Raw genomic sequence first — 27,784 nt, 5'->3', positions numbered from 1 at the left:
CGACTCATCTCCCACACTTCAACCTTCGCCCTATCTGTCCCTGCCACAGCACTGATAGGGTTCCCCCTCCTCCTCGTCTACCATCCCACCAGCATCCACATCCTAAGGATCATTAGCTGCCATTTCTGCCACCTCCAGCAGCTGCCACCACCAGCACATATTTCCCTCCATTTTCTTGTCAGCCTTCCACAGGGCCATTTCCCTCTTGGTCCACTCCTTTCTCCAGTCTGAATACTACCCCACACTCCCATAGCATCTTCCCATGCAAACGCAGAAGGTGCTCTTTATGTCCTTCCTCCTCCTCACCCATGATCACAGCACACCTTCCAGATACAGCAGCAATTTCACCCCATTACACCAAACTGGATGCTATCTGCAAATTCTACACATCTTTTGAAACTACTTCGAGGAATCTTTTGTAACTGCTTTCCTTTCATCTGTCAAAGACTCAATTCTTTGTGCCTTCAGCCCCCATCTGCCTATTTTTAAGCTTTTTTTTTAGTCCTTCTGGACCTCCATCTTATCACTTCCTCAACACATAGCATTTCAACATCTTGCTTTATGTTAAGAGCATTATTTCTCCCAAATAGTTCTGCAGCTTTTAAGTAAATTTATATGTTTTTATTCTTTTCAGGTTCTCGACTGCCATGGGATGACCAGTGGCTGATAGAGTCTCTCTCTGATTCCACCATTTATATGGCTTACTACACTGTTGCTCATCTATTACACGAGGGATATTTAAATGGTCAGACCTCTGGCCCACTGGGAATCAAGTAGGAATAACTTCTCAAAATGCCTGTTTTAATTTGTAATGTAATTTATTTTTCACAATGCTTGGTTATCAAAATAATTGGCAGTTATGGTTGATTCTGTGTAGTCAATGCCATGCTATCCATGCATAAATGGATGAACTTCTATCTTGTTTAAAGGCTGGAAACAGGTAATCGTCTACTTTTAAGATTGTGTTGTGATTGTAATGAAGTCAGCCAGCAGACCTTATAGAAATTAAATTCCCTGATTGTGGCTATTAATTTGCTCCAATCAGGCTGGCATAAAGGGTAAATAAGAACATAGGAATTAGGAATGGAAGTAGGCAATTCAGCCCTTTGACCCTGCTCTGCCATTTTAAAATGATTATGGCTGATCTCAACTCCACCTTCCTGCCTGTTCCTCCTAGCCCTTTATCCAGCTTTTTAATCAGAAACATGTCTGTTTCTTTCTTGATTGATTCTATCTCCACTGCACTCTAGGGCAGTGACTTGCACAGATCCACAAAGAGAAGTGGTTTCTCTTCATCTCAGTTTTGATCCCACCTCCTCTCACTCTATCTCCAAGACCTCTTGTTCGACACTGTCTCACAAGGGGGACATAATTTGGAGATGCCTGTGTTGGATTGGGGTGTACAAAGTTAAAAATCACGCAACACCAGGTTATAGTCCAACAGGTATAATTGGAAGCACACTAGCTTTCCGAGCGCCGCTCCTTCACTAGGGGGAGCATCTTGCCAATGTCCACCTTAACAATCCCCCTTAGCATATTAGATATCTTAATCAGATTCCTTGTCATTTTCCTGAATTCTAGCAATCAAGTTCAAACTATTGACCCACTCCCTATATGACAGCCCTTTCATCCCTGAAATCAACCTGGTGAGCCTCCTCTGAACTGCCTCAGTGCCAGAGGTATGCCAAAGATATTGGGCCCTGTTTATGCCTGATTTGGTGAGAGGCAGTGCTTTTGTTAAAGGCTATGTGTTTGTAACTGAAGGGTGATTGATGAAGAGATGCTGGCCTCTGAAGAGTCATTTCAAGTTGCTGTGAAGTAATTTTAGTACAGAATATCTATGCACATGTTCGCTCTTAATAGAGTGTAGTAATATAGCAGCTCTGTTATTGGGCTAGTAATTCAAAGGCCAGGACTTACCATTCATGATCATGTCACTATCAAATTGTCATGAAGAATGTATCTGGTTCAGGGAAAAAATCTGCTCTCTTTACCTGTGACCTATGTGACTTTACTTTGAGAGGCGAGTGTCAGGAGTGTGGAACTGGAAAAGCACAACAGGTGAGGCAATGTCCAAGGAGCAGGACAATCGCCGTCTTGGGCATAAGCCCTTAATCAGGAATGAGGCCAGATTCCTGATGAAGGGCTTTTGCCCGAAACATCGATTCTCCTGCTCCTCAGATGCTGCCCTTTGTGCTGTTATTTTCCAGAATCTCGCTCTCGGCTCTAATCTCGAGCATCTGTAGTCCTCACTTCCGCTTTGAGAGGCTAGCTCAGGGATTTCGGTTGTGTATAAGAAGGTGATCCTCTCGTCAATTTAAAAATGAGCAATAAATGCTAACCGAGTCATCCTCTGATTGAAAGAAGTATCCTGATTATAGGTCAATAAAGCAAGGATAACCTTTTCATGTTAGTTTAATAGCAGTGTGAGTTTGTTCTTTTTAAAAAGACAGAAGATCCCTTTGTTTCTTGACCCATCCATTCCTATTACCAATTCAGTTGATGCAATTTCATACCACAAATAAAATATTTTCAGACAATGTACTTAAGCCATTTAATACCACTGAGCACCACAGGTTGGAGTTAATAATTCATATTCCTTCCTTAATGATCAGCCCTTTTTAGAGACTAGATGTTGTACTTATTGGCTCTTTCCTCTCTGAAATCTAACTTCCAATCCAGTTGTGTGACCTGTGTTTGAAATCAGTATTAAACTTAATTCATGATGAACCTCAATGTTGTAAAATATATGTCATTTTTTAAAAAGAAGTGTAATCATTACACACACCTTCCACAATCGTAGATATCTACCAGTCTTGGTATTTTTCTTTATTTCTCTCCTCAGGCCAGAGCAGATGACCAGAGAAGTTTGGGATTATGTGTTTTTAAAGACTGCTCCATTTCCAGAGACTCAGATTCCAAAACAAAATCTAGATCAACTGAGAAAAGAATTTGAATATTGGTATCCAGTGGATTTACGAGTCTCTGGAAAAGACTTGGTTCCAAACCATCTCTCCTACTACCTGTATAACCATGTAGCCATGTGGCCTAGTGACAGGTGAGAGCACGTCATTTAGTAACATGATTTGAATGAGGTGCATGATTATTTGCAGATCGTGCTCATCCAACTGTTTGTTGGGAGGGCCTACACATTTGCTAATGAAGGTGGTGTTGTCTTTGAATGGATAATTATCCAAAAGACATATCTCTTGGTATTGAGAGTCATGACAAGGATTCTTGTGGGGTAGTGGCACAGTTCCTACTTTTGAACTGGAAGGCCTGGGTTCAAGTCCCACCTGTTTCAGAGGTTTGTCACAATATGTCGAGGGTCATTAGTGTACTTTAGCAAGCTTGTTATCCTGACTAAAGATGCTAGCTAGTGTGTTGAAGGGGGGAAATGTGCATTTGAGGGGAGACTATTACTAAAATATTTTTCTGCACAACTAACTTTATATTTTAAATTGTAGAACAAAATGGCCTCAAGCTGTAAGAGCAAATGGACACTTACTACTGAATTCTGAAAAGGTGCAATACAATTTTTACTATGTTAAAGAATGATTCATGACTGGTGTGATTTCCATTGCATTAACATTTAATTGGATTTAATATAGTTCACGTTTGCATGTCCCTGATAAACTTCTAGGAACATAGGAACAGGCTTGAGGAGCTGAATGTTCCAACATTTAATGAGATCATGGCTGAACTGTGGCCTAATTCCATATCTCTGTCTTTGGTCCATATCCCTTGATACCTTAATTCAACAAACATTTGTCGATTTCAGATTTAAAATCAGCTGATCCTCCAACCACTGCTGGTTGTGGAAGAGAGTTCCAAGCATCTATCATCCTTTGTGCATAGAAGTGGTTCCGACTATCTCACTGAATAGTGTGGCCCGACTTTGCAGATTATGCCCCCAGGTTCTTGAATCTCCAACTAATAGAAATAGGTTATCTTTATCCACCCTGTCTTTCCTGTAAATATCTTCAGTCAGATCGCCCCTTAATCTTCTAATTTCTAGAGAAAGGAGGACTAATTTGTATAATTTCTCCTCATACATTAACCCCTGACATTCAGGTATCATTCTTGTAAGCCTAAGGTACACCCCAGACACCTCGGCCAGTATTTCCTTCCTGACATGTGGTGCCCAGATTTGCTCGCAGTACTCCCCCAAGTGGGGTCTCATCAGAGTTTTGGTTAACTGCATTATACAATCTGTACCCTTGTACTTCAGTCCTCGAGATATAAAGGCCAGCATTCCATTCACTTTCTTGATTATTTTCAGTACCTGCTCATCAACATTTTAAAGATCTGTACAGTCGTCAACCTGAACGCATAGGGGATAAGTTCCAAGACCTACCACAGAATTCCAAAACCGCAGATCATAGCCAAGCCATTCATTTAAATTGGAAACGTACCTATCTGGCAGCCCTGTGGTCCCTGGTTCTGTAATGTTCCATGTAATACATTCAGGCCACGGGTAACTGAAACCACGGAAACCGACTCCGCATATATGGCGGTCACCCTGTACACCAAAACCCCCAAATATCTTTGAGCATCCACTGAATTTAACTTTGTACTATCCATAAATGTTGACCTAGTCAGTGACATTTTCATCCTGGGAATGAAAGTTCTAAAAATCTAGAAAATACCCTGATCGAAACTTTTTCAGTTCAAAAATGGATAACCTCATGCTTGATTACTTTGTACATCATCTGCCACAGTTTTGCTCATTTACTTAGTCAATCGATATCCCATTATAATTTAATGCTGCAATCTACACTGTCTACTATGGTGCCTAACTTTGTGCCACTTCTGTTTCCATTAGATGTCCAAATCCACAGGGAATTTCCTTACTCTGGCTGAAGCTGTGGAAAAGTTCTCTGCAGATGGTGAGTCCTGCGATCTCCCTGTCTCCTCAGCATCTTGTCTTCACTCCCCTGTGTGTTTATTTCATCATGACTGGAAGTTTCTCTGTACATTTGACCAATATTGACATTACAGAGCAATTACTTGTATGAGATGGTATATGGAAAGATGAGTGCAGTTGTGGACTGTAATCTATTAGTGGTGATTTTGGCTTACCAGATGCCACCAATTATGTAAAGATATTTTTTTCCTAATGAATTATTGTGGCATTATTACTTGAAAAATAACTTACAATTAATTCCCAGTTAATATAATCAGAATATTGCAGGAGGATACGAGTAGAATGGCAGATAATGATTGTTGCAACTCACTTCATGGTAATGATTTTGGGGGGAAGGGGGGCACAAAGAAAAGTGAAAGCATGTGTTCTCCAGCTAGTATACTTAACAGATTTTTTTTAAAGAATAGGAACATAGATTGAGCTATGCAGGTGCATAGATATTGCATAGTCAAAATACAGATTTAAAATTCCATAATAAATGCATTTTTGTGCCAAGGTGAGCAATGTTGCACTGTTACAGGTTATATCTTTTACATGAGTCAATCTATGAAGCCCTTTTGACTACATTGAGACTTAAAACAAAAGCAAAGCTTTCTATGATTGGCTGCTGGAATATATTTATCCTTTACAAACTATTGAATAGGTCATGTGCCATTTCTCATGTTTTGTGCAATCTTGCTGTGTGCAAATTACTTCAAGGGTAAATAAACTTCAAGCACTATTCTGTTGTACTTTTCAGATCATGAGGTTCTGGAAGATGCTGTATGAATGAATGTATTTCTTTCACACTATAATTTAGAATTTTGCACAAACAAACATTGAAAACGCAACTCAAGTTTTGCTGAATAAGCACAGTGATCGGTCAGACCACTTTGGGAATTTTTGTATGCAGTTTTTGCAATTCCATAATAGGAAGACTGTTAGAAAAAGTGGAAGAACACTGATTCACTAAATCATGGAGTTTAGAAGGAGATTGGTTGGGCTCTGTGAAAGACCGAACTATGGAGTCTTCACCTGCTTTTTCCTAATAGGCAACATTTTCTCCTTTTCAAATATATACATTTGAATCTCTTGAAAGTTGCTGATTGATTTGTTCCATCTCCTTATCTGGTTGTACATTTCAAATGCTGAATGTGCTGACGCTTAATGTGCTGTAGATATTTTCCAATCAACCTATTGGTACACAACTCTAAAACAGGTGACACTTAAACTTGGGACACCTCCTCAGAGCAGGGCCAATACCACTGTGCCCCATGTGCCCCGAAACAGATAATTGCTGATATTTTCTCAGTAATCTGCTCAGTGATGTTATTACACATGTTTGGAGCAGGTGGGACTTGAACTTAGTTCTTCTAGCTAAGGGGGACGGGACACTATTATTAAGTCACAAAGATCCCTCCTTATGTACTTGTATAACTCCCAATCATCCTACCAATGAGCAGTTTCTTCCTCTCTATTAAATCGTATACTTCAAAATTGCAAGAACAATTCAGTTTATTGTTGCAAAGGGATTGGTGAATTCTGAAAGTGGAAAAAGAAAAGTCGGTAGAGATAGGAATCTGATAAATTTTCAAAACTAGGAAAAGTTTGAGGAGATAAGTAACAAAGAAGTACCACTCTGGTGCGTAAAGGTATAATCTTTATTTAAATAATGGAGACCAAACTTATTTGATTTGTTGTGGACTTTCTTGGTCGTGTTTTAGTTCTAAGAGACAGTGACAGATGGTTGTTTACAGCACCTTACCAGATAAGATTATTCGTAAGCAAACCATCTTCTTTATTCCTTTGGTAAAACTTTGTCCCCAGGAATGCGTCTTGCTCTTGCTGATGCTGGAGACACTGTGGAAGATGCAAACTTTGTCGAAACTATGGCTGACGCTGGTATCCTGAGGCTCTACACTTGGGTGGAATGGGTCAAGGAGATGATTGCTAATTGTGAGAGCCTTCGGAGTGGGCCTGCCAACACCTTCAATGACAGAGTCTTTGCCAGGTACTGAATGGCCTTTGTATTTGAGCATGTCACTCCAAAATAATTACAACGTTCTTTAGTATTATTGTAATGGTCAGTTATATTGTAAAAGCATTTATTCGAAATAACTTTTTTAAAAGCTCCTTACAGTTCTTCAGTCTTATTGTATTCTGTTTTGTTTATTACTTGTATGATAGGAAACATGGTAAGAGTCCATATAAAATTAGCTTAAAGCCATCCATGATAGTTGAATATGGTAAATAGTTGTGCCTGTGCTTATTGTTGTGATTGTCCATAGTCAAACCTTTTGTGAAATTTCGATCAATCCATCAAGTGCTTGATTTGACTCTGATTTGCCCTAGTCTTTGAGAAGCAAAATAAAATTCAAGAACTCAAGACATAGCAGAGATGAAGCCGATTCAGAGTGACAGTTTGAGTTGCGTAAAACTATTGAAAAATGCAGGCAGCAACATTCAGAAATGTAATCTTGCTGGTTTCAATACTGAGGGAGCTGATACATGGGAAAAATCTGCTGATGTTTATTGCCAACTCCTCTGGCATGGTATGTGTTAATCAATAGACTTGAAAGGTGGTGGTTCAGGTAATAATTAATGCTTGGGAAGCATGCAAAGTGGGGAAACTTTGACGTCAGTCAGTATTTAATACTGATCTGGATCTTGGATATTCTGTGAAAGTCCCATCTTAAGCATCACTGCGTACTCGTGCTGTTTCAAGACATCACCATTCAACATTGTCAGTGACCAGCAAAGTCACTGTAGCCTTCAATTTCTGTGTCAGGATCCTCCCAGGCTGGAGTGGGTAATGTTTATAAATTTGTTGTGCTTTTCTGCACCAGGGAGGTAAGGAAGGCACTATCAGTATGGCAAGAAATTAATTGCCTGCCTTAGCAGAGGGAAGAAGGAAAAGTAACCCTAATGCCTTGCCAATATGTTGGGATTCTCAACAATGCAGTGAGCCATAAATTATGCCCACGTGGTTCTGTGGATGTTACATCTTAGAAGGGAGACATATTGCAACTCTGTAGGTTCTCATTCCCAGAATGTGCATTGGTGTTCAACTATTCATAAACCGTAATGTTGGTGAATTCCTACTGTCCTGGTATCATGTCAAATTAGTGTGTTGCTGCTTGGTGAGAAGTAGTATCTGCTTTTTATGTGACCATTGACTCGTCTCTGCTACCAAACAAGAAAGGTTTCCTGCTATTGAAGTCTTGTTTCAATATTGTGAAGGTGACGATCAGCACCCAACAGTTCAGCTGCCTGGATGCTCAAGGCAGAGGGTGGGATGCAATTCAACAGTAATCACTAAGTAGTATGTTGGCACAAGAAGTAATCAGGAAAGCTAACAATGTTCTGGCTTATTGTAAGGGAATTGAGTGCAAGAGTATGGAGGTTTATGCTTCAATTACACAGGGCATTGGTGAGCCTGCATCTCGAATACTGTGTACAGGAGTGGTCACTGCATTTGCATTGGGAGCAGTTCAGAGAAGGTACTCCACTAATGCCAGGAATGATCAGACTGCCTTGTGAGAAACAAAGCTAGACAGGCTAGATCTGTATCCTGTGCAGTTTAGAGGTGACTTTCTCAAAATGCTAGTGTGCAGAATCTTTAGATATTTTTTAACACGGGGTAGATAAATTCTTGATTACTAAGGGGATGAAAGATTATTGGGAATATTTGGGAATGTAGAGTTGGGGTTAAAATCATATCCCTTTTTAAATGGCAGAGTAGGCTTGAAGGGCTGGGAAGGCCTGCTTATGTTCCTTGTTTATAAGTATGTAACTCCATGGAGAATGTCTCTCAGTTTACAATCTGACACAACTTGGCCAACATGGTGCAGTCTTTGGCACCAGATCTTCAGCAGCAGCTCAGGATAAGGAGGAAGTATCTAGGACAACATCACATATTATGGACGTACATGAGCATTTGATCGGATTTCAGCTCCCCAATTTAAAATCCCCAGATTTTCTTCACACTCTGCTTCCTTTTGATTCACCTTGTTATGGATTATTGCAAAGCAATGGCTGAAGCAGTCTGTGCTGACTGATGAAGGCAAACAGCACTGACAAAATGCTAAGCACAGCTTTTGTCATCGAGGATAAGACAGAAAACTTGTTCAACGCGTCAGGAGACACTCTTAAAAATCAGGAGCTGACTGTTCAGAACATTAAATATTTTTTTTGAAAAGTCATGTTATCTTTAGAACGCTGTTCCTGAAAAGAGTGGAAGCAGAGCCCTCAAATTCTTCTTACAGAAGAGGTGGAGAGATTTATGTTCAACAAAGAGTGAAAGGGTAGCAGGGCTTGATAGGACTGCCATGATGGAGCAGGCTTGAGGGGATTTGTGTGTGTGTTTGTCTGCTGCTGGCATCATGTCTGTAGTTATGGTGTAATTGCACAAGCCCCATTAATGGACTAAATTCAATTTTTGCCTCTTGGGTTTATCAACTGGAATTGTTAATGTCTGTGTTACCTTCTACGTATATATCGGATCATTAAGGGAATGGAAAGAAGTAAATGTGGACTACTACTAGTCAGATTTTAACTGAGGCATTAATTTAGCCCATACTTATTTAAATTTAGAATTGGTGTCAGGAAGTGTTCTTTGCACAATGATAAACATGTGAGATTTCTTTCCAGGAAATGTAGAGAAATGAAACTCTGATAAAAAATAATTAGGTATTCAACTAGCAAGGTTTTAAGAACAACTGAATGGATTAACAAAAATGGTAAGTTTTTAATGGAAGAGAACTAATTTGTGTTCAAAGTTTAATATTTAGGTTTGACTGGAGGTGGAAAACAAACACACTTCAGCTATAATGTCCTATCTACAGCAATTATTGATGACCACGCGTAGACCACATTCGCTTTTGTTTTGTTAGTAACTTAGAGTCATTGAGATCTACACCATGGAAACGGACCGTTTGGTCCAACTCGTCCATGCTGACAGACATCCTAACCTAATCTAATCCCAGTTGCCAGCACTTGGCCCATATCCCTTTAAACCCTTTTTATTCTTATACCCATTATTCTTATATTTTGCAATTGTACCAGCTTCCATCACTTTCTCTGGAAGTTCACTCCATACACTCACTACCCTCTGCATGAAAATGCTGCCCTTTAGGTCCCTTCTAAATCTTTCCCCTCACACCCTAAATCTATGCCTTCTAGTTCTAGACTCCTCCACCCCAGAGAAAAAGCTTTTGTCACAAAATATTGAGTGCGCTTTTGGGTATATGTGGCTAAACTACTGGTTTCTGTTTATTATTCCAGTGAGATAAATGCTGGCATTCTGAAGACCGAGCAGCATTATGAGAAAATGATGTTTAAGGAAGCTTTGAAAACAGGTTTCTTTGAATTTCAGGTATGTTCAAGTTCTGAAAATAAATAATTCATCCTGTCAGGGATATTTTTTTTTCTATCTTAATTTAACCCCCAGGGAGAGAGAGTCAGAGTTTTGAATGATGATTTTGCAATTTATGTTCCAGGCAGCAAAGGACAAGTACCGTGAAGTTGCTGTGGAAGGAATGCACCAGGACCTGGTTTTCCACTTCATTGAAATTCAGACTCTGCTGCTGGCTCCAATTTGTCCCCACCTTTGTGAGCATATCTGGACACTTCTAGGAAAGGTGCTGTTATTCAAATAATCCTCTTCAATAACTAACACACTATATTTGAACAAAGAGAGGCTCTTTATGCAACCAGTTGTACTGTTTACAGTTGCACCTAGAAAAGGTAAATGTTGGGAGGATGTTATAATAGTTCTTCTAAATTTGAGCTTATAGTAAAGCATCACCATTAGTTAAACAGTTTAAATTATTCTTGATGGGCCCAACTCCTTCTGTGCATGGATCCCACTAATCCACAGTCAGTTCTATTTCTATTTCTGTGAATGTGATTCAGAGTCCATACTGTAGCCTACTTAGAACATTGGGATTAATACTGACTGACTGACAGACAGACAGAGGACTGAAAGTGTGGTGAAAATTAAAAATTGAAGGATGTGAGTCCCACCTTGCTGCATAATTGATCATTGCTGTTTTACTGTGTGGCCCATTCTTATGTGGCAGGAGACCTAATTACATTTTTAAATCAGTGTCCCAATAATGAAAATGTGAACCGGATTAAAATTTAAGACTGAAATGTCCAGATTTTCCAGAAATTGGGAAAGCAAGCCAGCAGATTATGGATAGAAGCAGCCAAAGCCAGCAGAGGAGCTTTTTACGACAACTTTGTGAGCCAAGAATAGTAGTAGACTCTTGTAAACATTTTGTTGGGTGCTGAGCCCTCTCACAGTACTGAGATCTCAAGCCTTCCAACCAGTAATCTGCCAAATGATACACTCCTCCCAGTTGCCAGTCTGACCCTGCAGGACGAGACATTTCCAGCTTGCCTGACCCTCATAAATATTCGTCTTCATGTACCTATAAACACCAGGAATATTTGTTTTGATTATGAGATGTCTCAATCACAGTTTACTTTGTTGGATCAAAAATAACTATTGACAGCTCACTCATTCCCTTACTAATCCATAAAAGCAGCGGAAAGATTTCCCATCTTGGGATAGCTTTGAAAGCAATGATGGCAGAAAAACCAGAATGGGGGACAAGTTCATACTTATTGCTTCAATTTTGCCAGATCTGAATTTGCACCTATGCAATTTGAAATATTTGAAACAGCTCTAAAGATCCTAACAAAAGTGTGTTGAAACAATTGTAGTGATTGCAAATCTAATGCACAGAACACAGCAACTACTCAACTGCAAAATTCCTCAAATGGGATTGAAAATTGAAGAAAATATGTTAGTAGGTGGTGGTATTGCTTGAGGGATAAATGTTGACTGGAACACCAGAGGATGCACCTTTTGCATCTACTTAAGAGGACAGACGAGGCATTTTAACTTTTTTTATTCAAAATGATGCTTGAACCTATAACATTGTGATCCTGAAGTGTGTGTGCTACAACTATGACAAGTGATTTGTCTAGACAACCAACTTCTGTGCAGAAAGATGGATAAGGAAGACATTTTTTAAGTTCTGATGAACGAAAACTTAGAGGTTTTTTTATTTCACTGATATTTTAGTTAGAAAGTCGTGCTCTGCATTTGCACCAAATTAGGGAACCAGTGTGTGTCTAACATCTGTTCATATGGCTTGTGTTTAATATTGAATTTGAATCCCACATTTAACTTGTTTCAGACTGAGTCACTGATGAAGGCACAATGGCCAGTAGCTGGACATGTGGATGAAATCCTCATTCGTTCATCTCAATATTTAATGGAAACTGCTCATGATGTTCGACTCCGTGCCAAGAATTATATGGTTGCAGGAAAAGGAAAAGTAGGAAAATTTATATAAACAATGAAAAGCTTACATTTAGTTACAAAGTGCAGGCTATCTTATGTTGTTCCTTCCAAAGTTACATTAATGGAATCCTCTATGAACAGATCAACCTGGCTATCAAATAACTACCAATGCAATTTAATGGCCTTGTTGCTTAATGATGATTGATTGCATTGGTGATTATTTTCTTCCTTCTCCCTTGCTGTGCACAACTTACTCCCATCTGATGTACTAAGAGTGACAGGTCCAACTCTGTCCAACCATTTCATAATTGTGTGTGAAGAAGCTAATTATTGTGCTGCTTTGGCAAACCCAATCCCAACAGTGCAGAAAGACGTCATTTAGCCCATCGAGTCTGCACTAACCCTCCGAAGAGAGTCCTATCCAGACCCACGTCCACACCCATCTCCCGAATTAAAACTTGTTTGTGCTTGTCTCTTGCACAGGTATTAATAGCATACCAAGCAATTAATATTTGATGAGTGGACTGACTGGAAAATCTTCAGTTTGATACAGATCGTGAATTTACATTATAAGATTTAATGAAGTAGCTATAGTATTTCTGATTGCATTATTAGTGTCGTTGTGATGGTAGGGCATTCCATTTTTCTAAATTTAATCTGTGACTGCAGGATTTACTGATTGGAGTCTAGATTTGACCTCGTGAAGCAATTTCCTATGGTCACCCCATCAGCTAATTGAAATGGTAGAGAAGGGTGATATGCTAAAATCTTGCTTCATTTTCTGAAAGGAAAGCAAATACTGTGGGTTTTGGAAAAGCTACATTTCTGCTGTGATTCACCAAAATTCTCCATGTGTGCTTCATTTTCTATTGTTTATAGGAATGTAAATTTTCACAACTGTTAGGGAATTTAACCAGACATCATTTAGATCATCATTTGTCTGTCTTTAAATTAAAAAACAGAACATCAGTCTCACTGAGAAACATCTGTTTTCTTTTCTCCAGAACTGTTCTAGTAGATAATTAAAAGGGATGACCATGTGGCAGAGAAAGCACAAGCAAGTTTTAATTCATGAGATGTGGTGTCGATGTAGGTCTGGGTGAGATGTTCTTGGGAGGGTCAGTACAGATTCGATGGGCCTAATGGAGCTGCTTTATTTCTGTTACATTTAGCACTTTAGCTTTTTTCATGTGTAAACTCAACTTAGTTTTGCAATTTTTGAGAAGAATTATAGCTCGGGTTGAGGTTCAGGTTGTAAGTTTGCTCGCTGAGCTGGTAGATTTGGTTTCAGATGTTTCATCATGCTAAGTAACATCATCAGTGAGCCTCTGATGAGGTGCTGCTGTTCAGTCATGCTTTCTATTTGTATGTTTTGGTCTGTTAAGGTGGATGATTTCATTTCCTGTCCTTTTTCTCAGAGGTTGGTAATTGGGGTCCAGACTACTCCAACCTCTTAGCATGATGGTAGCCCACAAACCTACCAACACACTGAACCAGCTACTTATGAACCTAAAGAACCCTGTACCAACAATCAGCAAAACAAAGGTCATTTACAAAATACCATGCAAGGACTGTAATAAACACTACATCAAACAGGCAGGCAGAAAGCTAGCCACCAAAATACAAGAACACCAAGTCATCACCAAAAGACATGACCCACACTCACTCGTATCCTTACTTACAGACGAAGAGGGGCACCACTTTGACTGACTGGTACAACACATCCATCCGAGGACAGGCTAAACTGAGACATTCATGGGATTTCCTCGAGGCCTGGCATTCAAAATGGAACTCCATCAATAAACTCATGGATTTGGATCACATTTACCAACCTCTGGAAAAAAAAAAGAAATGGAAATGATATTACCTATCTTAACAGACCAAGGCATAAATAGAAAGCAGGACAGAACACAAGCGCTTCACAGGAGGCTCACTGATGTTACCTAGCCTGGTGACGAAACATCTGAAAACAAGCCTACCAGCTCAGTGAGAAAACTTACAACCTCAGCTTAGTTTTATTTCTGGCATAAGTCAGCAGTGAAGGATTTGCACTATGAATAACAACACTGTAGGTTCTGCATATCCACAGTTGTTATGTTAACGGCTCAAGCAAACTTAAGAACACTGTTCAAGCAAACTTAAGAAATTTGTAAATGTTTTCTTCACAAATAAGACTCGAATGTTGAAATCAACTGATCTCTCATGTTCTTGTTTACAAAGTTCCTTTGCAATTAGCTAATTAGTTGCTATTTGCATATCGGCTGTGCCTGATGCAGCATCCGTTGTTCTTAACTGTTGTGAAAATGTTCCAATACAGAAAGGAGATCCAAAACCAACACAGAAACCTTCTCACTGTCATATATATGTGGCAAAGAACTACCCTCCATGGCAACACACAACACTTCTATTGCTGCGTAATCACTATGAGGTAAGTTTTTATGTTTCCTGATGTGAATTGTATTGACTTCTGATGTATGTGTACAGCAATTGAGCCATTCCTTTAGTTTTGTGTATTCTTGCCCCCATTACTAATGAATGACAGTTAAATGGTTCCCACGTTAGTGTTGTTTAAAATACCTAAGTATTTCTAAAATTCTGATCATAATATTTTACTTTGCCCTGTTCTGCATCAGTCTTTGCTATTGAGGGGATGGGCAGCATTCCAGAAGCAGCAATAAATAGGATGAACTATGGAAAAATCAAAATTGCCAAAAAAGTCATACTGAACAGATTATTGAAGCTCCAGGCTGACAAGTGCCTGTGTCCTGATGGACTTCATCCTAAGCTCTTACAATAAGTGGCCATTTGGATAATTCAGGCAATCTTGTATAGAACATTTTATCCATTGTAAAAGCAAAGTCAATTCCCAAAGATGAATTTTACTCAGTGTGGACTATCATAAAAGTATTGAATGCGCCTTACATACCTTTTAAAAGTAATGAACATGGCCTACATTTGTTCATTGTTCCTATGTTCATATGTCGTGTCTTTATTGAATATGATACAGGCTTTGTAGATCTGTCGCAAAATTACTGCTCCTTCATTCTAGCCCTTGATCAAATGTTATTCTGTCTATTTCATGTTTCTGAATATATTTTGTACCGGATCTCTATCTTTTGCTGGTCTGTACATATGGATCTCCAAATATCTTTAGATCTCAACTGTTCTTGGTTTTTGACTATTTAAGTAATATTGCAAATTATCCTTTTTATTGATCCAAAATAGATGACCACGCAGCTCCATGTTCAATCAGGTGCTGTGTTAGCATGGTCCACTGTAAATAACGTTGGAAAATCATTTATTTTCATTACTGTTATCCAAACAAAATTAATAGGTTAATTATTGTTGACTATCACAGGGTTTTCTTGAAGTTTACAATCAACCAGGTGGGTGTGTGGTTTAGCAATAATGTCACTGCACTAGTAATCCAAAGACTTGAATTAATGTCTGGAGGCATCAGTTCATGTCATTAAAGCTGTATTTTAGATTTATGAACTTAATTTAAAGCTAGTCTTAGTAATTATGACCATGATAGCTATCACTCATCATTAAAAATTGTTTTGGTTCATTAATATCCATTAAAGAAGAAAATCTGCATCCATACTTGCTCTAATCGAGGTGTGATTCCAGACACTTAGCAACGTTGCTTACCCTTAACTGCCCATGAAGTTCCAAAAAAACCACTTAGTTCAGGAATGATTAGGGATGGACAATAAATTTGTCTTGCCAGCACTGCCAGTATTGTGTGATATAATAAAGAAAAAGCGTTCTGCTGTCCAAGTCTTGGATGATTTTTGTTTAAAGCAAGTTTACGAAATTGTGTATTTGGTACCATTTGCAGCACTGGCATTTTCAGAGTATTCTCGTTGATTTTAATACAACATAAGTTAAAATGTTTGTAGAATATATTTGTGTGGATTGAATAGATTTTGACAGAGAAGGTTTACAAATAATGATGTTTATTTTTGAGTATTTTGAATATTCTTGATATTCCAATGAATATATTTGCAAAATCTTTGACTGCAATGTGAATGTTTTTTTTAGAAAAATGGTGGGCAGCTACCAGACAATAAAATCATCGCAGGTGAACTGAAAGACCTGCCAGAGCTGAAGAAGTATATGAAGAAGGTCATGCCCTTTGTTGCTATGATCAAGGTAAACATTTCTCCTTTGGTGTATGTTATCTGCATTTGTAATAAACTGTGTATAGGTTGAAGAAGGCCTTATTCTCCAGAGATTTTGATAGACTGACAACTATCCCTGTCACAACCCACTTAGGAAAATGCTCTGATATTTGAGCACCCCTACTCCTGGGTTGTCACCAAAGTTAAAGACTTTTATTCAATGTGCCCTGCTGATGTGAAGGGCTTATGCCTGAAACATCAGATCTCCTCCTCGGTTGCTGCCTGACCTGCTGTACTTTTCCAGCACCACACTCTTCAACTCCTGATCTCCAGCACCTGCTGTCCTCTCTTTCTCCAAGTTATTCAAAGTGCCCAATTTACTTGTCTAATGAACATGGGTTAACAGAAAACACCTGATCAGGTCTCTGTACTTAAGAAGAAACTACTAATTGTTACAAATAAATGTGTTGTAACCTCAGGCAAACAAAATATGAATTATTCAAATTTTAATTTTACCCCTTAAACCCATAAACACAGTTACAAAATGATAGATGTTATGGATGGTGAAAAAATATTAGGGAAGCACAATGCAGTACTTTCATCACTCGGGATTCAACAAGGTATCCTTTTGCTGCTCCCGAGTTCTTCCAGTCTCAGTCGTCTTCTTTCGATATCCTTTCAGTCCTTTACTGCAGACTCAGGGCGGTTGGTGCACCAATTGTTTAGTCTCTGTCAGAGTTAGAGGCAGCAGCTTCGACCGATGTGTGAGAATAGTTTTATTTAAATTTCTTTCACTTCTGTGTAAGGTGAGAGAGTTGTTGTCTTGCTGATCACTCCTGACTCCCACGACTCATTCTGATTTTTTTCGTAATCAACAGCTTGTCTCTGGACAACTGTCCTGAACATGCACCCATGATGCCAATGAGTCCAGCAATTCTCTGCTACAGTTTGAGCAATGTAAAAATGTAAATAGAACTCACAATGAGCTCGAGTAACATATTTTAAACTGTGACACCATCTACCAGAGTCTCCTTGGGTCATTTTTCCCCATTCTAGTATGCAATCCAAAAATAAGGAATATCTTTAAAAATATTTTTAGCCAGGGAGAAAGTGAGGACTGCAGACACTGGAGGTCAGAGTCAAAAAGTATGTTGCTGGAAAAGCACAGCCGGTCAGGCAACATCAGAGGAGCAGGAGAGTCGACGATGCGAGCATAAGCTCTTCATCAGGAATGTGGGGGGGGTCGCATGGGGGCTGAGAGTTTAACGGGAGGGGGATGGGGCTGGGGGGGGGGGTAAGGTAGCTGTGAAGGCGACAGGTAGATGAAGGTGGGGGATGATGGTGATCGGGTAGACCGGATAGGTGGGAAGGAAGATGGACAGGTAGAACAGTTCAAGAAGGCGGTACCGAGTTGGAGGGTTGGATTTGGGATACTGTGGGGGAGGGGAGAAACTGGTGAAATCGACATGGATCCCATGTGGTTGGAGTGTCCCAAGGAGCAAAATGAGTTCTTCCTTCAGGCTTTGGTGGCTAGAATATGGCGATAGAGGATGCCCAGGTCTTGCATGTCCTTGGCAGAGTTGGAGGGGGGATTTGAAGTATTCGGCCACGGGGCGTTGGGGTTGTTTAGTGCAAGTGTCCCAGAGATGTTCTCCGAAAGGTTCTGCAAGTTGGTGTCCTGTCTCCCCAATGCATAGGAGATCACACTGAGAGCAACGGACACAGTTGATGGTGTGTGGAAGTGCAGATGCAGAAGGATCCTTTGAGATCCCCCCCCCCCCCCCCCTACTCCAGCAATGACATGCAAATCCTAGGCTGTCTCCACTGCCAAATCCTAGCCACCCTCATCTTCTGCTTTGGGACCCCTCCCCACCCCCCCACCACAAGGGATCAATGTTGATTTCACCAGTTTTCTCATCTCCCCTCCTTCCACCTTATCCCAGCTCCAACCCTCCAACTTGGCACCACCCTCTTGAACTGTCCTATTTGTCCATCTTCCTTCCCACATTCTGCTCCACCCTCTGCTCCAACCTATCACTATCACCCTCCTCCTTCATCTACCTATTGCATTCCCAGCTACCTTACCCCCCCCCCCCCCCCCCCCCCTCCCATTTATCTCTCAGCCCCCTTCGGCCCCCCTACATTCCTGATGAAGAGCTTATACTCGAAATGTCGACTCTCTTGCTGCCTGACCAGCTGTGCTTTTCCAGCAACATGCTTTTTGCAACTGATTTTAGCCTCACTGAGTCTTAAAGAACTCTTGTATTACCCCAACTCTGGCCTCTTCTTCAACTAGAAATCCCCCTTCTGTTAATAGTTTTCCCATCAAGGCCCAAAACTTTAGACTGCGCTCTGTTGTTAAAATTCATCTTTGTAATGAAGCTTTTGGGTCACCCTTTCTAATATTTCCTTGTTAACCTGGTGTCAGTTTTATATCTGATTACACTCCTATGAAAAGCCTTAGACTCTTTTTCCACGTTAAATGGGCTATATAAATGTACGTGCAAATACTTTATAATTTGTTTTTATCTACATCCTTAATTACGTATTTTGTAGTTTCTGAGCAACTTTCACTCAAGTGATATTGTTTAATTACCTGTGACAATTTACCATAAAATGTCTCCAGAAGAAACCACTTAATACTGCTAGTCTAAAATAAATGCTGAAAATTTACATCCAGTCAATCAGCATTTGAGAGAAAGAAGACAGGCTAACGTTTCAAGTGGAATTCCAAATAGAAAACTGATTATTTGTATGGAAGTTAAGAGATTTTGTACAGTAATTTATTTAAAATGATGCATGATAGTTATTGGTGTATATTGACTGAAGATATTAATTTTATAACAATATGGAATAATTGGACTAGTTTTTGTTTCCCAAGAGAGAGGATACTACCTTGTAACTGCAGCAAGCTGCCTAGTTCTTCCATTCTTTAATACTGACGAACTGTGGAATATGACAGATACTTCAAGCTACCATGTGTACCTGCAGCTCCTTTATTCTGTCTCACAAGCAGCCATTATCTCTGAATATTGTTATTTGTAATTCTACAATCTTGCTTTTTTTTCACTACCAAAAAAACTATAGGAAAACCTGGAAAAGAGTGGGCCTCGAGTTCTTGATCTAGAGCTGGAGTTTGATGAACGTAGTGTTTTGATGGAGAACATTGTCTATTTGACAAACACATTGGAAGTAAGTACCAATAGGTAAACTATCTGGATCTCAACCATCAATAAAAATTATTGATGTTCAGTTGATTTCTGAGGGAACATCAGTTAAGCTCTGAACCTAAGCAAGTGCCTGAAAGAACTTGCAGTAGAAGTCTGACTTTTGTATGATATTGGGTGTGCTCTCATGTAGTACAAATGCAGTGGGGAGAGGTCAATGTAAAAGCAGCAAATGTAAAGAAATATAAGAGCAACAAATGTAAAACCTTCTGACAGTTTGGGGAACTTGCCATTGTCTTGACTTCACATTTGCTAAATGGAAATATATCTGCACATTCCTGATATCACATTCCTTTTGCAAAGAAAGTACTCATCTTGAAGTTAAAATTTCTCATCTGATTTTAGAGCAGCTTTTTACCAATGTATAGTGATCACAGATTTATGGTAAAATACATACTTGCAAATTATAAATAGTAACATAAAGGATTTTCTCGTTGAGGGTATCTCACTGAGGGTATTCATACCATGGACATGAATTTAAGATTAAATACAAAAGATATAACAGCACTCTGAAATTAGCCAATTAAACAAATGGACAGTAAGTTCTTCTGTGGCTGATCACAGTGGGGAATGGGGTGATATCTCCATCTCCCCAAGGAGCCATTAACTTTCTGATGAAAGAAGGACATTTATTTAACACAGATTTGTTGACAATTTGGTATCCACTGCCTGAAATGTGAATCAGTTAGTAGCGTTCACAAGAAAATGTGGGCGGCACAGTGGCACAGTGGTTAGCACTGCTGCCTCACAGCGCCAGAGACCCGGGTTCAATTCCCGCCTCAGGCGACTGACTGTGTGGAGTTTGCACATTCTCCCCGTGTCTGCGTGGGTTTCCTCCGGGTGCTCCGGTTTCCTCCCACAGTCCAAAGGTGTGCAGGTTAGGTGAATTGGCTATGCTAAATTGCCCGTAGTGTTAGGTAAGGGTAAATGTAGGGGTATGGGTGGGTTGCGCTTCGGCGGGGCAGTGTGGACTTGTTGGGCCGAAGGGCCTGTTTCCACACTGTAAGTAATCTAATCTAATCTAATCTAATCTAATCTAAAAAAACAGGACAGACACTTGGAGAAATACATTAAATGGGATATTTGATAGCCTTACTAAAGAGCAAATACATTCATAATGGATTGACTGACAAGCAATTGGATCATGTTTTATTTAGTTATGAGGGAGGAATTCTGAGCTGTTGGTGTGAGAAGGAAGGGTTGGGATTTGGAGGTGCCACACGATAATGTTAATTTGTTGAGAGAATAATTTCCTTGCTACGTATTGTGATGCTGTAATCTAAATGTTGTGCGTATATACGTCAACACTTCCTAATTTTAGCTGCAATTCTGAAAATACGGATGCTACTGCAAAGAATATTGTCAGGAGTTTGTGCTTATGTGCAAGAGTCATAATGTGTGTTTGGGTCGTATTAAAGAGTCTGGTGTTTTCCTTGATTTGTAATGATATAATATGTCTAGTGTAGAGACCTAGCGAAGTTCATGGCAGAAATATAATGCTATGAAATTTCCCAAAAACTTTTCTTGATCGAAGTTGAACTTGATGATGGTGAAAGAAATGATGGAATATGAAATCTGTGAAGTTAAGTTGCTAATTAGTGGTCTGTCTATCTTTCTGTCACAGCTGGACCATATTGATATTCTGTTTGCAACAGAAGCAGATGATAAAATCCGAGAAGAGTGCTGCCCAGGAAAGCCCTTTTGTGCATATAGGACAGAGGTAAAAGGGGACTGTAATATAGCAAACTAAAACTGTGCCTTAGGTGAAGTTGTCCAGGAAGAGGTGTTCTGTGGATTTTTTACAATCTTCTACAAGTCTAGGCGGAGCTATTTGTATTGGAATAAGTGCATTACAGAATGTCCTCTGTTGTGAAAGATCCTAAAATAAGGAACTGAAGGACCTTAGTAATTAAGCCTGTGATATGGAAGAAGTTTGGGTTCAGGATGAACCTGTGCAATCTTTTCAAACTTGTGTTTAATATTGAGGCCTTTTTTTTTATTGCCGTCTTGTGAAAGAGCCAAACTAGTTCGATCATCAATTTGAAATTACAATGCAAACTTTAAATAATCTCAGGTGTTCCTGCATTTCAAAACAGAAAGTCATCTTTCCCTAATTCCTGCAGTACAGTTTTAGTTAAAAGCATATAAAATTTAAGTTGCTGTTTCCTCAAATTTTAATTCTACTTTGGGCGAAATGCCTATGTTTCGATAATCTATTGTTTGAGGACAAAATAATGTTGGAAAGCAAAATAAGTTGACCACAAAATTGTCATATTGCCTTTCGATATAGTACATTGCCAGACAACAGTGTGCCACAGACTCACCTGTCCTGAACACTGACTGTGTTTGGGTTTCTGACCCTGCAAATGGAATTTTAAAGTGACAACTTTATCAATTTCTTGAATTGTTCTCGTGTTTTTTCACAGCCAAGTGTGTCTCTTTTCCTGGTAAATCCCCAGCCAGCAAATGGACATTTCTCTACAAAGATTGACATCCGACAGGGTGACAAAAAGGACACTGTAATTCGTAGACTGATGAAGATTGACAGGGGTATTAAAGGTATGACTGAACTTAATCATCTCATCAACTCTCAACTATTAAAAGATTTAATTCTTTTATTGCATCTCATCCCTGAACTTGGAGGATGGGTGACGCAGATGGTGCAAGAATATACCAATAGCCCCTCTATATATGAATCCAAAATACTACAGATGCTGAAAGTTTGGAAATAAAAACAGTTATGCTGGAATGCTTATCAGATGAGACAGTATTGTTGGATATGAAATGACTTTATTTCAGGTCAATGGCCTTTCATCAGGAATAAAATAAAATGTAATAGGTTTGATGAAAGTAAAAAAGGAAAGGAAGAGGAAGAACAAAAAGGAAGTGCTGTTTTGGGGTGGAGGGCAAGAAAGAGTTAATGAAAAATTTTCCAAAGTACAAAAGCCAAAGGAATTAGTAATGGATAAAGAAATTTAAGGGTGTGTTCTGACAAGGTGTGAATGGCTAGTTGGGGAAGATGTTTCTTTGAATAGATGTGTACATCTGAGCCCTCAATCATGCCAACATCACCCCCATGGCACATGCGTGCAGACACATACATACACAAACATTTATATATAAATTTTCCCTGGGTTAGAGGAGTCCAGAACTAGAGGGCATAAGTTTAAGGTGAGAGGGGAACAATATAATAGGGACTCAAGGGGTAACTTTTTCACGCAGAGAATGGTGCATGTATGGAATGAGCAGCCAGAGGAAGTGGTGGAGGCTGGTACAATTACAACACTCAAAAGGCATCTGGATGGCTAAATGAATAGGAAATATTTAGATGGATATAGGTCAAATGGGATGGATTAATTTTTAATATGTGGTCGGCATGGACATGTTGGACCAGAGGGTCTGTCTCCGTGCTGTACAGCTTTATGACTTTACGACTATGAGAGAGCAGACTGGCAAAGGAGGAGGACACTGCCTGAAATGTAGTCTGCTTCCAAACTCACTTCAATGTGGATTCTGCTGAGGCCAGCTCTGAGTGTGGTCCACCAGAGGCAAGCCAAGGCCCGTGTTGATTAAAACTAACTCCTTCACTTAGTCTCCATCCTTTCCGCCTTCCCCAGTGATCAGAGTTTGGAGCCAAGTTTCTTTTTTAGCTGTAGCACTATTACTTGAATGAAAAGGGGTTAAAAAAGGTTTTCATTCGTTCACTCTGCTATTTCACATTTTTTAAATGTCATTTTTATTGGTTACTCATCTAAATTATCAGTTTGCTACTTAGGATTTTTTCTGCAATTCATGTTTACTTCATCAAATTTTCTCCTCTCCCGGAGAGAGACAACATTGAAACGTGTGCAAACATTGAATAAACCTGGTGTAAGAGTATTGAGTATCGATTGTATATGTAGTTGTCTAAGTATGCTTCACAATGTCTTAGTATCTTTACCCCAATGTCACTTTATTAAATTGTACATTAGCATCATATCAACAGCATGTTGTGAGTGTCCACCTGAGTTTTAAATGCTGTGGGGCATTTCTAAGTGCAATCCCACACTAATCTGTCGGTCTTGCAACGTGTCAATTTGACAAACCACAGTTATAGTCAGCAAACATTTCTTTAAATGGTGATCAGTGATCGATTCAGGTCAATAGTATTTGATTTCAGTGATTAAAATATTTGCATTAAATTTAGGATTATCCTATTTATAATGCACTTCATTCTTTTCTAAATTAAATGTTTTACTCTATTTTGTGAGGATCAGTTTTGTGCCTTATTAATTTGAATCAACACCAACATCCTGGCTTTACATTTGGCCTGAAACCTAATTTGACCAGCTATATTGTGACTGCAAAGGCAGGTCAGAGACCTGACTAATCCACTTGCTGACTCCCTAGAACCTACACAGAACTCCAGCAATACTCAGGAAGCATGATACTATTCAGGACAAAGTAGTCAGGTGGAACTGGATAGCATCTTTCATTTTAAAAGTTCACTCCCACCACCACATACAGTCGCAGAAATGTGCACTATCTACAACATGCTACTTAGTGTTTGTTTATAATGCCACTTTTATTGATTACTTATTTATATGATCAATTTATTATTTTGGATTTTGTTTCTGCAATTCATGTTTACTTCATGGAATTTTCCTCTGGCCCTGAGTAACTCGTCAAGTTTCTTCAACAGCGTCTTCAAATCCACAACCTTTGTCAGCTAAAAGATCAAGAATAGCAGATGCATAGGAACGATATTGCCTGCAGGTTCACCTCCAAGCTGCACAGCAGCCTGACTCTCAGTGCCTTAGTTTTTGTTGACTCAAATCCTGGAATGCTGGTTTGAGTGTGTTCAATACATGGATTGCTGCATTTCAAAAAGGCAGCTCACCAGAACTCCTTGAGGGGCAGTCTAGGGTGAGCAATTAATGCTGGCCTTGCCAGTAAGCCCCACACCCATCAATTAATATGTAATTTAAATAAACAATTTCAGTCAGGTAATGGAGAATATTTATTTTCAATTCAAATTAAGTTGTTACGTATCAATCTTTAAAATTATGTTGATGAGCTATAAAGTCCCCAATAAAACTTGGGGCTTTCTGACTGGAATGTACTCCTGTTAGAGAGTCGCCACTAGAGCATCTATTTGCTGCCTGTGTATGGGGGGGATCTCATGCCTTTACTGCACAAAATCTGTGATTAGCAATTAATTTGTATTTTGATTGTTTCACTTTAAGCAATGTGAAGTGTTGATATGTAAACTGGTCAGTCAGATTATTCCACTATTCAACCCAGTTATCAGAAAAGTTAAATATTTCAGTGCCATCTAGGTTCTTTAGTTAGACAATCCTGTACTCGGATTTGTGGGATCACTATAATGTTTCAATCTGCTTTACCCAATGAGCTTGAGACAGTCGTTTATTGACACTCATCCTAATTCGTGGTGTTTATTTTAATCGCTGAATCTTGAATAATATAACTAGACAGAAAGTAGAAAAATAAATCAGTGAATTTTAGGGCAAGTCCAGCTATTTCTGACTTTTGGTTGTGTGCACTAAGACCACTTGAATTTTTAGTATCTTCCTAATTGTTTTTTTCTTTCAGCCCAGAATGGGTAAGTAATGATTGTCAACTCTTGGTGCTGTATTCTGACATCAGGAGCATGTCAGGACACATGATTTGAAATAGCAGATTGGTGCAACACATTTGTGTTCTGACATGCTATTATCAAGAGGTATGTAGTTTTGTTGAAAGATTACTTTGTCATCATGTGAATTATGAGGAATAACTGAAGTGCCTCCAGCCTGTCTCTCGCAACCACAAATGACATGATATTGGCTACCACCCTAACCACAAACCATGTACTCCCTTGAGAAAGATAAGAAAATGATAAATCTGAGGCCAAAGAGAAGGAAATAATGTGGAAAAAGTCCTCTCTAATGCTAGAAGAAAATCAAAACTAGACTCTAAGACCACTTGGACTCTGAAATTTTATACAGCATCAATCTTGTATATGGGGTCACCTGCATCCCAGTCAGATTATCTGATCAGTTCTTAGTTGAAGCAGCATTGACTGCACATGCTGGCAGGCTGTTCCATTTGCCTGTTATGATCTGGGACAACTTAATCTCTGCTGGATGTTCTTTAGATGAAAAGCTGCTGTGAAGCGATGGCCCTCTGAGGGAGAGAACCTCAGACGAGAAGGCAACTCGTGTTGCTGCTTTTAATGGAGAATCTGCAGCAAAAAGGGACCATTCAGCCCGGCTAGTCGAGCCAACATTCCACATGAGTCTCCGCCCACAGCACTTCATCTAACTTTAACAGCATATTCCAGATAATTTGCTGACTTTTAGTTTTGCATGTGATCGTAAAACAGTACGAGAGGAATCGGTTAACAGCTTACGTCTTCTATTCCCAAGTTCAGTGAATAGTGAATTTGCATCACTGTCTAGAATTTTACAGCACTTTTCTGGTATTTATATGCTCTGTTATGGGAGCATCCATGGAAACAATTCTTGTTCCAGGTACTTACCGGTGGTCAATCAGTGTGGCTTTGGCAGAAACTTGAGCATTGGCCAGTTGGTGAATGAAAGCTATTCCAAGACAAGTGTCTCAGTTAATAGGGAAAAATATATTTTGAGACAATCATTATCAAAGATGCAATTACTCCGTTATAGAGACTGCCAGTTCTGGTGCAGCCCAGGCTTCCTGTGTGTTTTTATTATTTACTAAATATTTAAAAGTAAAGTGTAAAGTAATCCGTATTAGATTATTATTCAGTTGAATAAACTTTTATTACTCAAAGCATATAATGGGGAATTTTGAAATATTTGCTGAACCCGGGATGTGGGAAAATCTTGAATCTAACTAAGTTGTTTATAAAGCTATACAAAGCAAGTTCATCCTCGAACTTGATTTAGCTAATATGCAAACTTGCAGCTGCATGTGTATTGTAACAGAATAAAACAGATTTTTTTTTTTGTTATGTCAGATCTTACACAAGTGAAGCTGATGAGATATGAAGACCCTGTACTGGGCCCACGACGGGTTCCAGTCCTTGGGAAGGAATCAGTTGGTAAAGTGGCTATTTCTGAGAAAGCATCCTTTCACATAGACTTTTCTGCAAAAAAGATCCACTTGACTGACAATGGCTTGAAAGTTGATGTGGGTGATACTTTGATCTACCTGGTTCACTGATGCACAATAGAATTGGCCCTTTGTCTTCATCTTAATTGTCAACTGCAATACTTCTGTATTGACATTGATACTTTTGCTAATAGATTTTCAAAACAAATATTATACAGTTTAGTATGTAATTGAATGAAATAACTAGAATAAAGTGAAATAAGGAATCAACGTGTTATTGAATTTTCCTTCTGTGGGGTTCATCAACATTGTGTTGTATCTGGACTGTCTGAAGCTTGAATTCTTAAGTGCAGAAAAAAGGAGCATCTTGAAATGACAAAGATGTTGGTCTCTTGTAACCTGTCATTGGGTGTAAACAACATAGCAGCAAACTTGCAGTTATGATCTACCACTTGAGACCACCTGTAGCTGCATTAGGACTGCACCTTTAGGTAATAATGTTCCAGGTTGATTCACAGGGGCATTATAAAACTAAACATGACACACAGCCACGTGTGGAGATAATCAGTCAGGTGATCAAAAGCATGGAATACAGGGAGAACTAGCCATTTGGATACAGAAATGGCTCAAAGGCATAAGACAGGGTGGTGATGGAGGGTTGTTTTTCATACTGGAGGCCTGTGACCTGTGGAGTGCCACAAGGGTTGGTGCTGCGTCCACTACTTTTCATCATTTATATAAATGCCATGGATGTGAGCGTAAGAGGCATACTTAGTAAGTTTGCAGATGACACCAAAATTGGCGATGTAGTGGACAGCAAAGAAGGTTACCTCCGATTACAACAGGATCTTGATCAAATGAACCAATGAGCTGAGAAGTGGCAGATGGGGTTTAATTTCAGATAAGTGCAAGATGCTGCATTTTGGGAAAGTAAATCTTAGCAGAACTTTATACACTTAATGGTCAGGTCCTCAGGAGCGTTGCTGAACAAAGAGACCTTAGAGTTCAGGTTCATGGCTCCCTGAAAGTGGAGTCGCAGGTAGATAGGATAGTGAAGAAGGCGTTTGGTATGCTTCCCTTTATTGGTCAGAGTATTGAGTAAGGGGTTGGGAGGTCATGTTGTGGCTATACAGGACAT

General features: G+C 39.3%; 1 protein-coding gene across 2 annotated transcripts in view; it reads left to right on the top strand.

Annotated features, from left to right (window-relative positions):
• lars1b (leucyl-tRNA synthetase 1b) overlaps nt 1–26,912 on the top strand; it is a 55,994-nt gene extending 29,082 nt beyond the window's left edge. The window contains exons 19-32 of one of the 2 annotated variants that reach the window (XM_043703255.2): nt 635–773; nt 2,846–3,058; nt 3,468–3,525; nt 4,826–4,889; nt 6,734–6,917; nt 10,190–10,280; nt 10,405–10,545; nt 12,115–12,255; nt 14,539–14,649; nt 16,266–16,376; nt 19,433–19,537; nt 21,197–21,292; nt 21,999–22,131; nt 26,552–26,912. In XM_043703255.2, coding sequence (XP_043559190.2) covers nt 635–773; nt 2,846–3,058; nt 3,468–3,525; nt 4,826–4,889; nt 6,734–6,917; nt 10,190–10,280; nt 10,405–10,545; nt 12,115–12,255; nt 14,539–14,649; nt 16,266–16,376; nt 19,433–19,537; nt 21,197–21,292; nt 21,999–22,131; nt 26,552–26,757 — 1,793 coding nt within the window. In that variant the 3' untranslated portion in view covers nt 26,758–26,912. The remainder of the gene's footprint in view (nt 1–634; nt 774–2,845; nt 3,059–3,467; nt 3,526–4,825; nt 4,890–6,733; nt 6,918–10,189; nt 10,281–10,404; nt 10,546–12,114; nt 12,256–14,538; nt 14,650–16,265; nt 16,377–19,432; nt 19,538–21,196; nt 21,293–21,998; nt 22,132–26,551) is intronic. The other variant, XM_087995198.1, reaches the window with a different exon arrangement.
• Nucleotides 26,913–27,784: the final 872 nt, after the last annotated feature.

This window comes from Chiloscyllium plagiosum, unplaced genomic scaffold (assembly GCF_037043375.1).
Source record: "Chiloscyllium plagiosum isolate Xiang-an unplaced genomic scaffold, Cpla_swu_hap1 HiC_scaffold_16, whole genome shotgun sequence".
In the NCBI taxonomy this organism is placed as follows: Eukaryota; Metazoa; Chordata; class Chondrichthyes; order Orectolobiformes; family Hemiscylliidae; genus Chiloscyllium; species Chiloscyllium plagiosum.
This window is presented reverse-complemented; position numbering and strand designations above follow the sequence as displayed.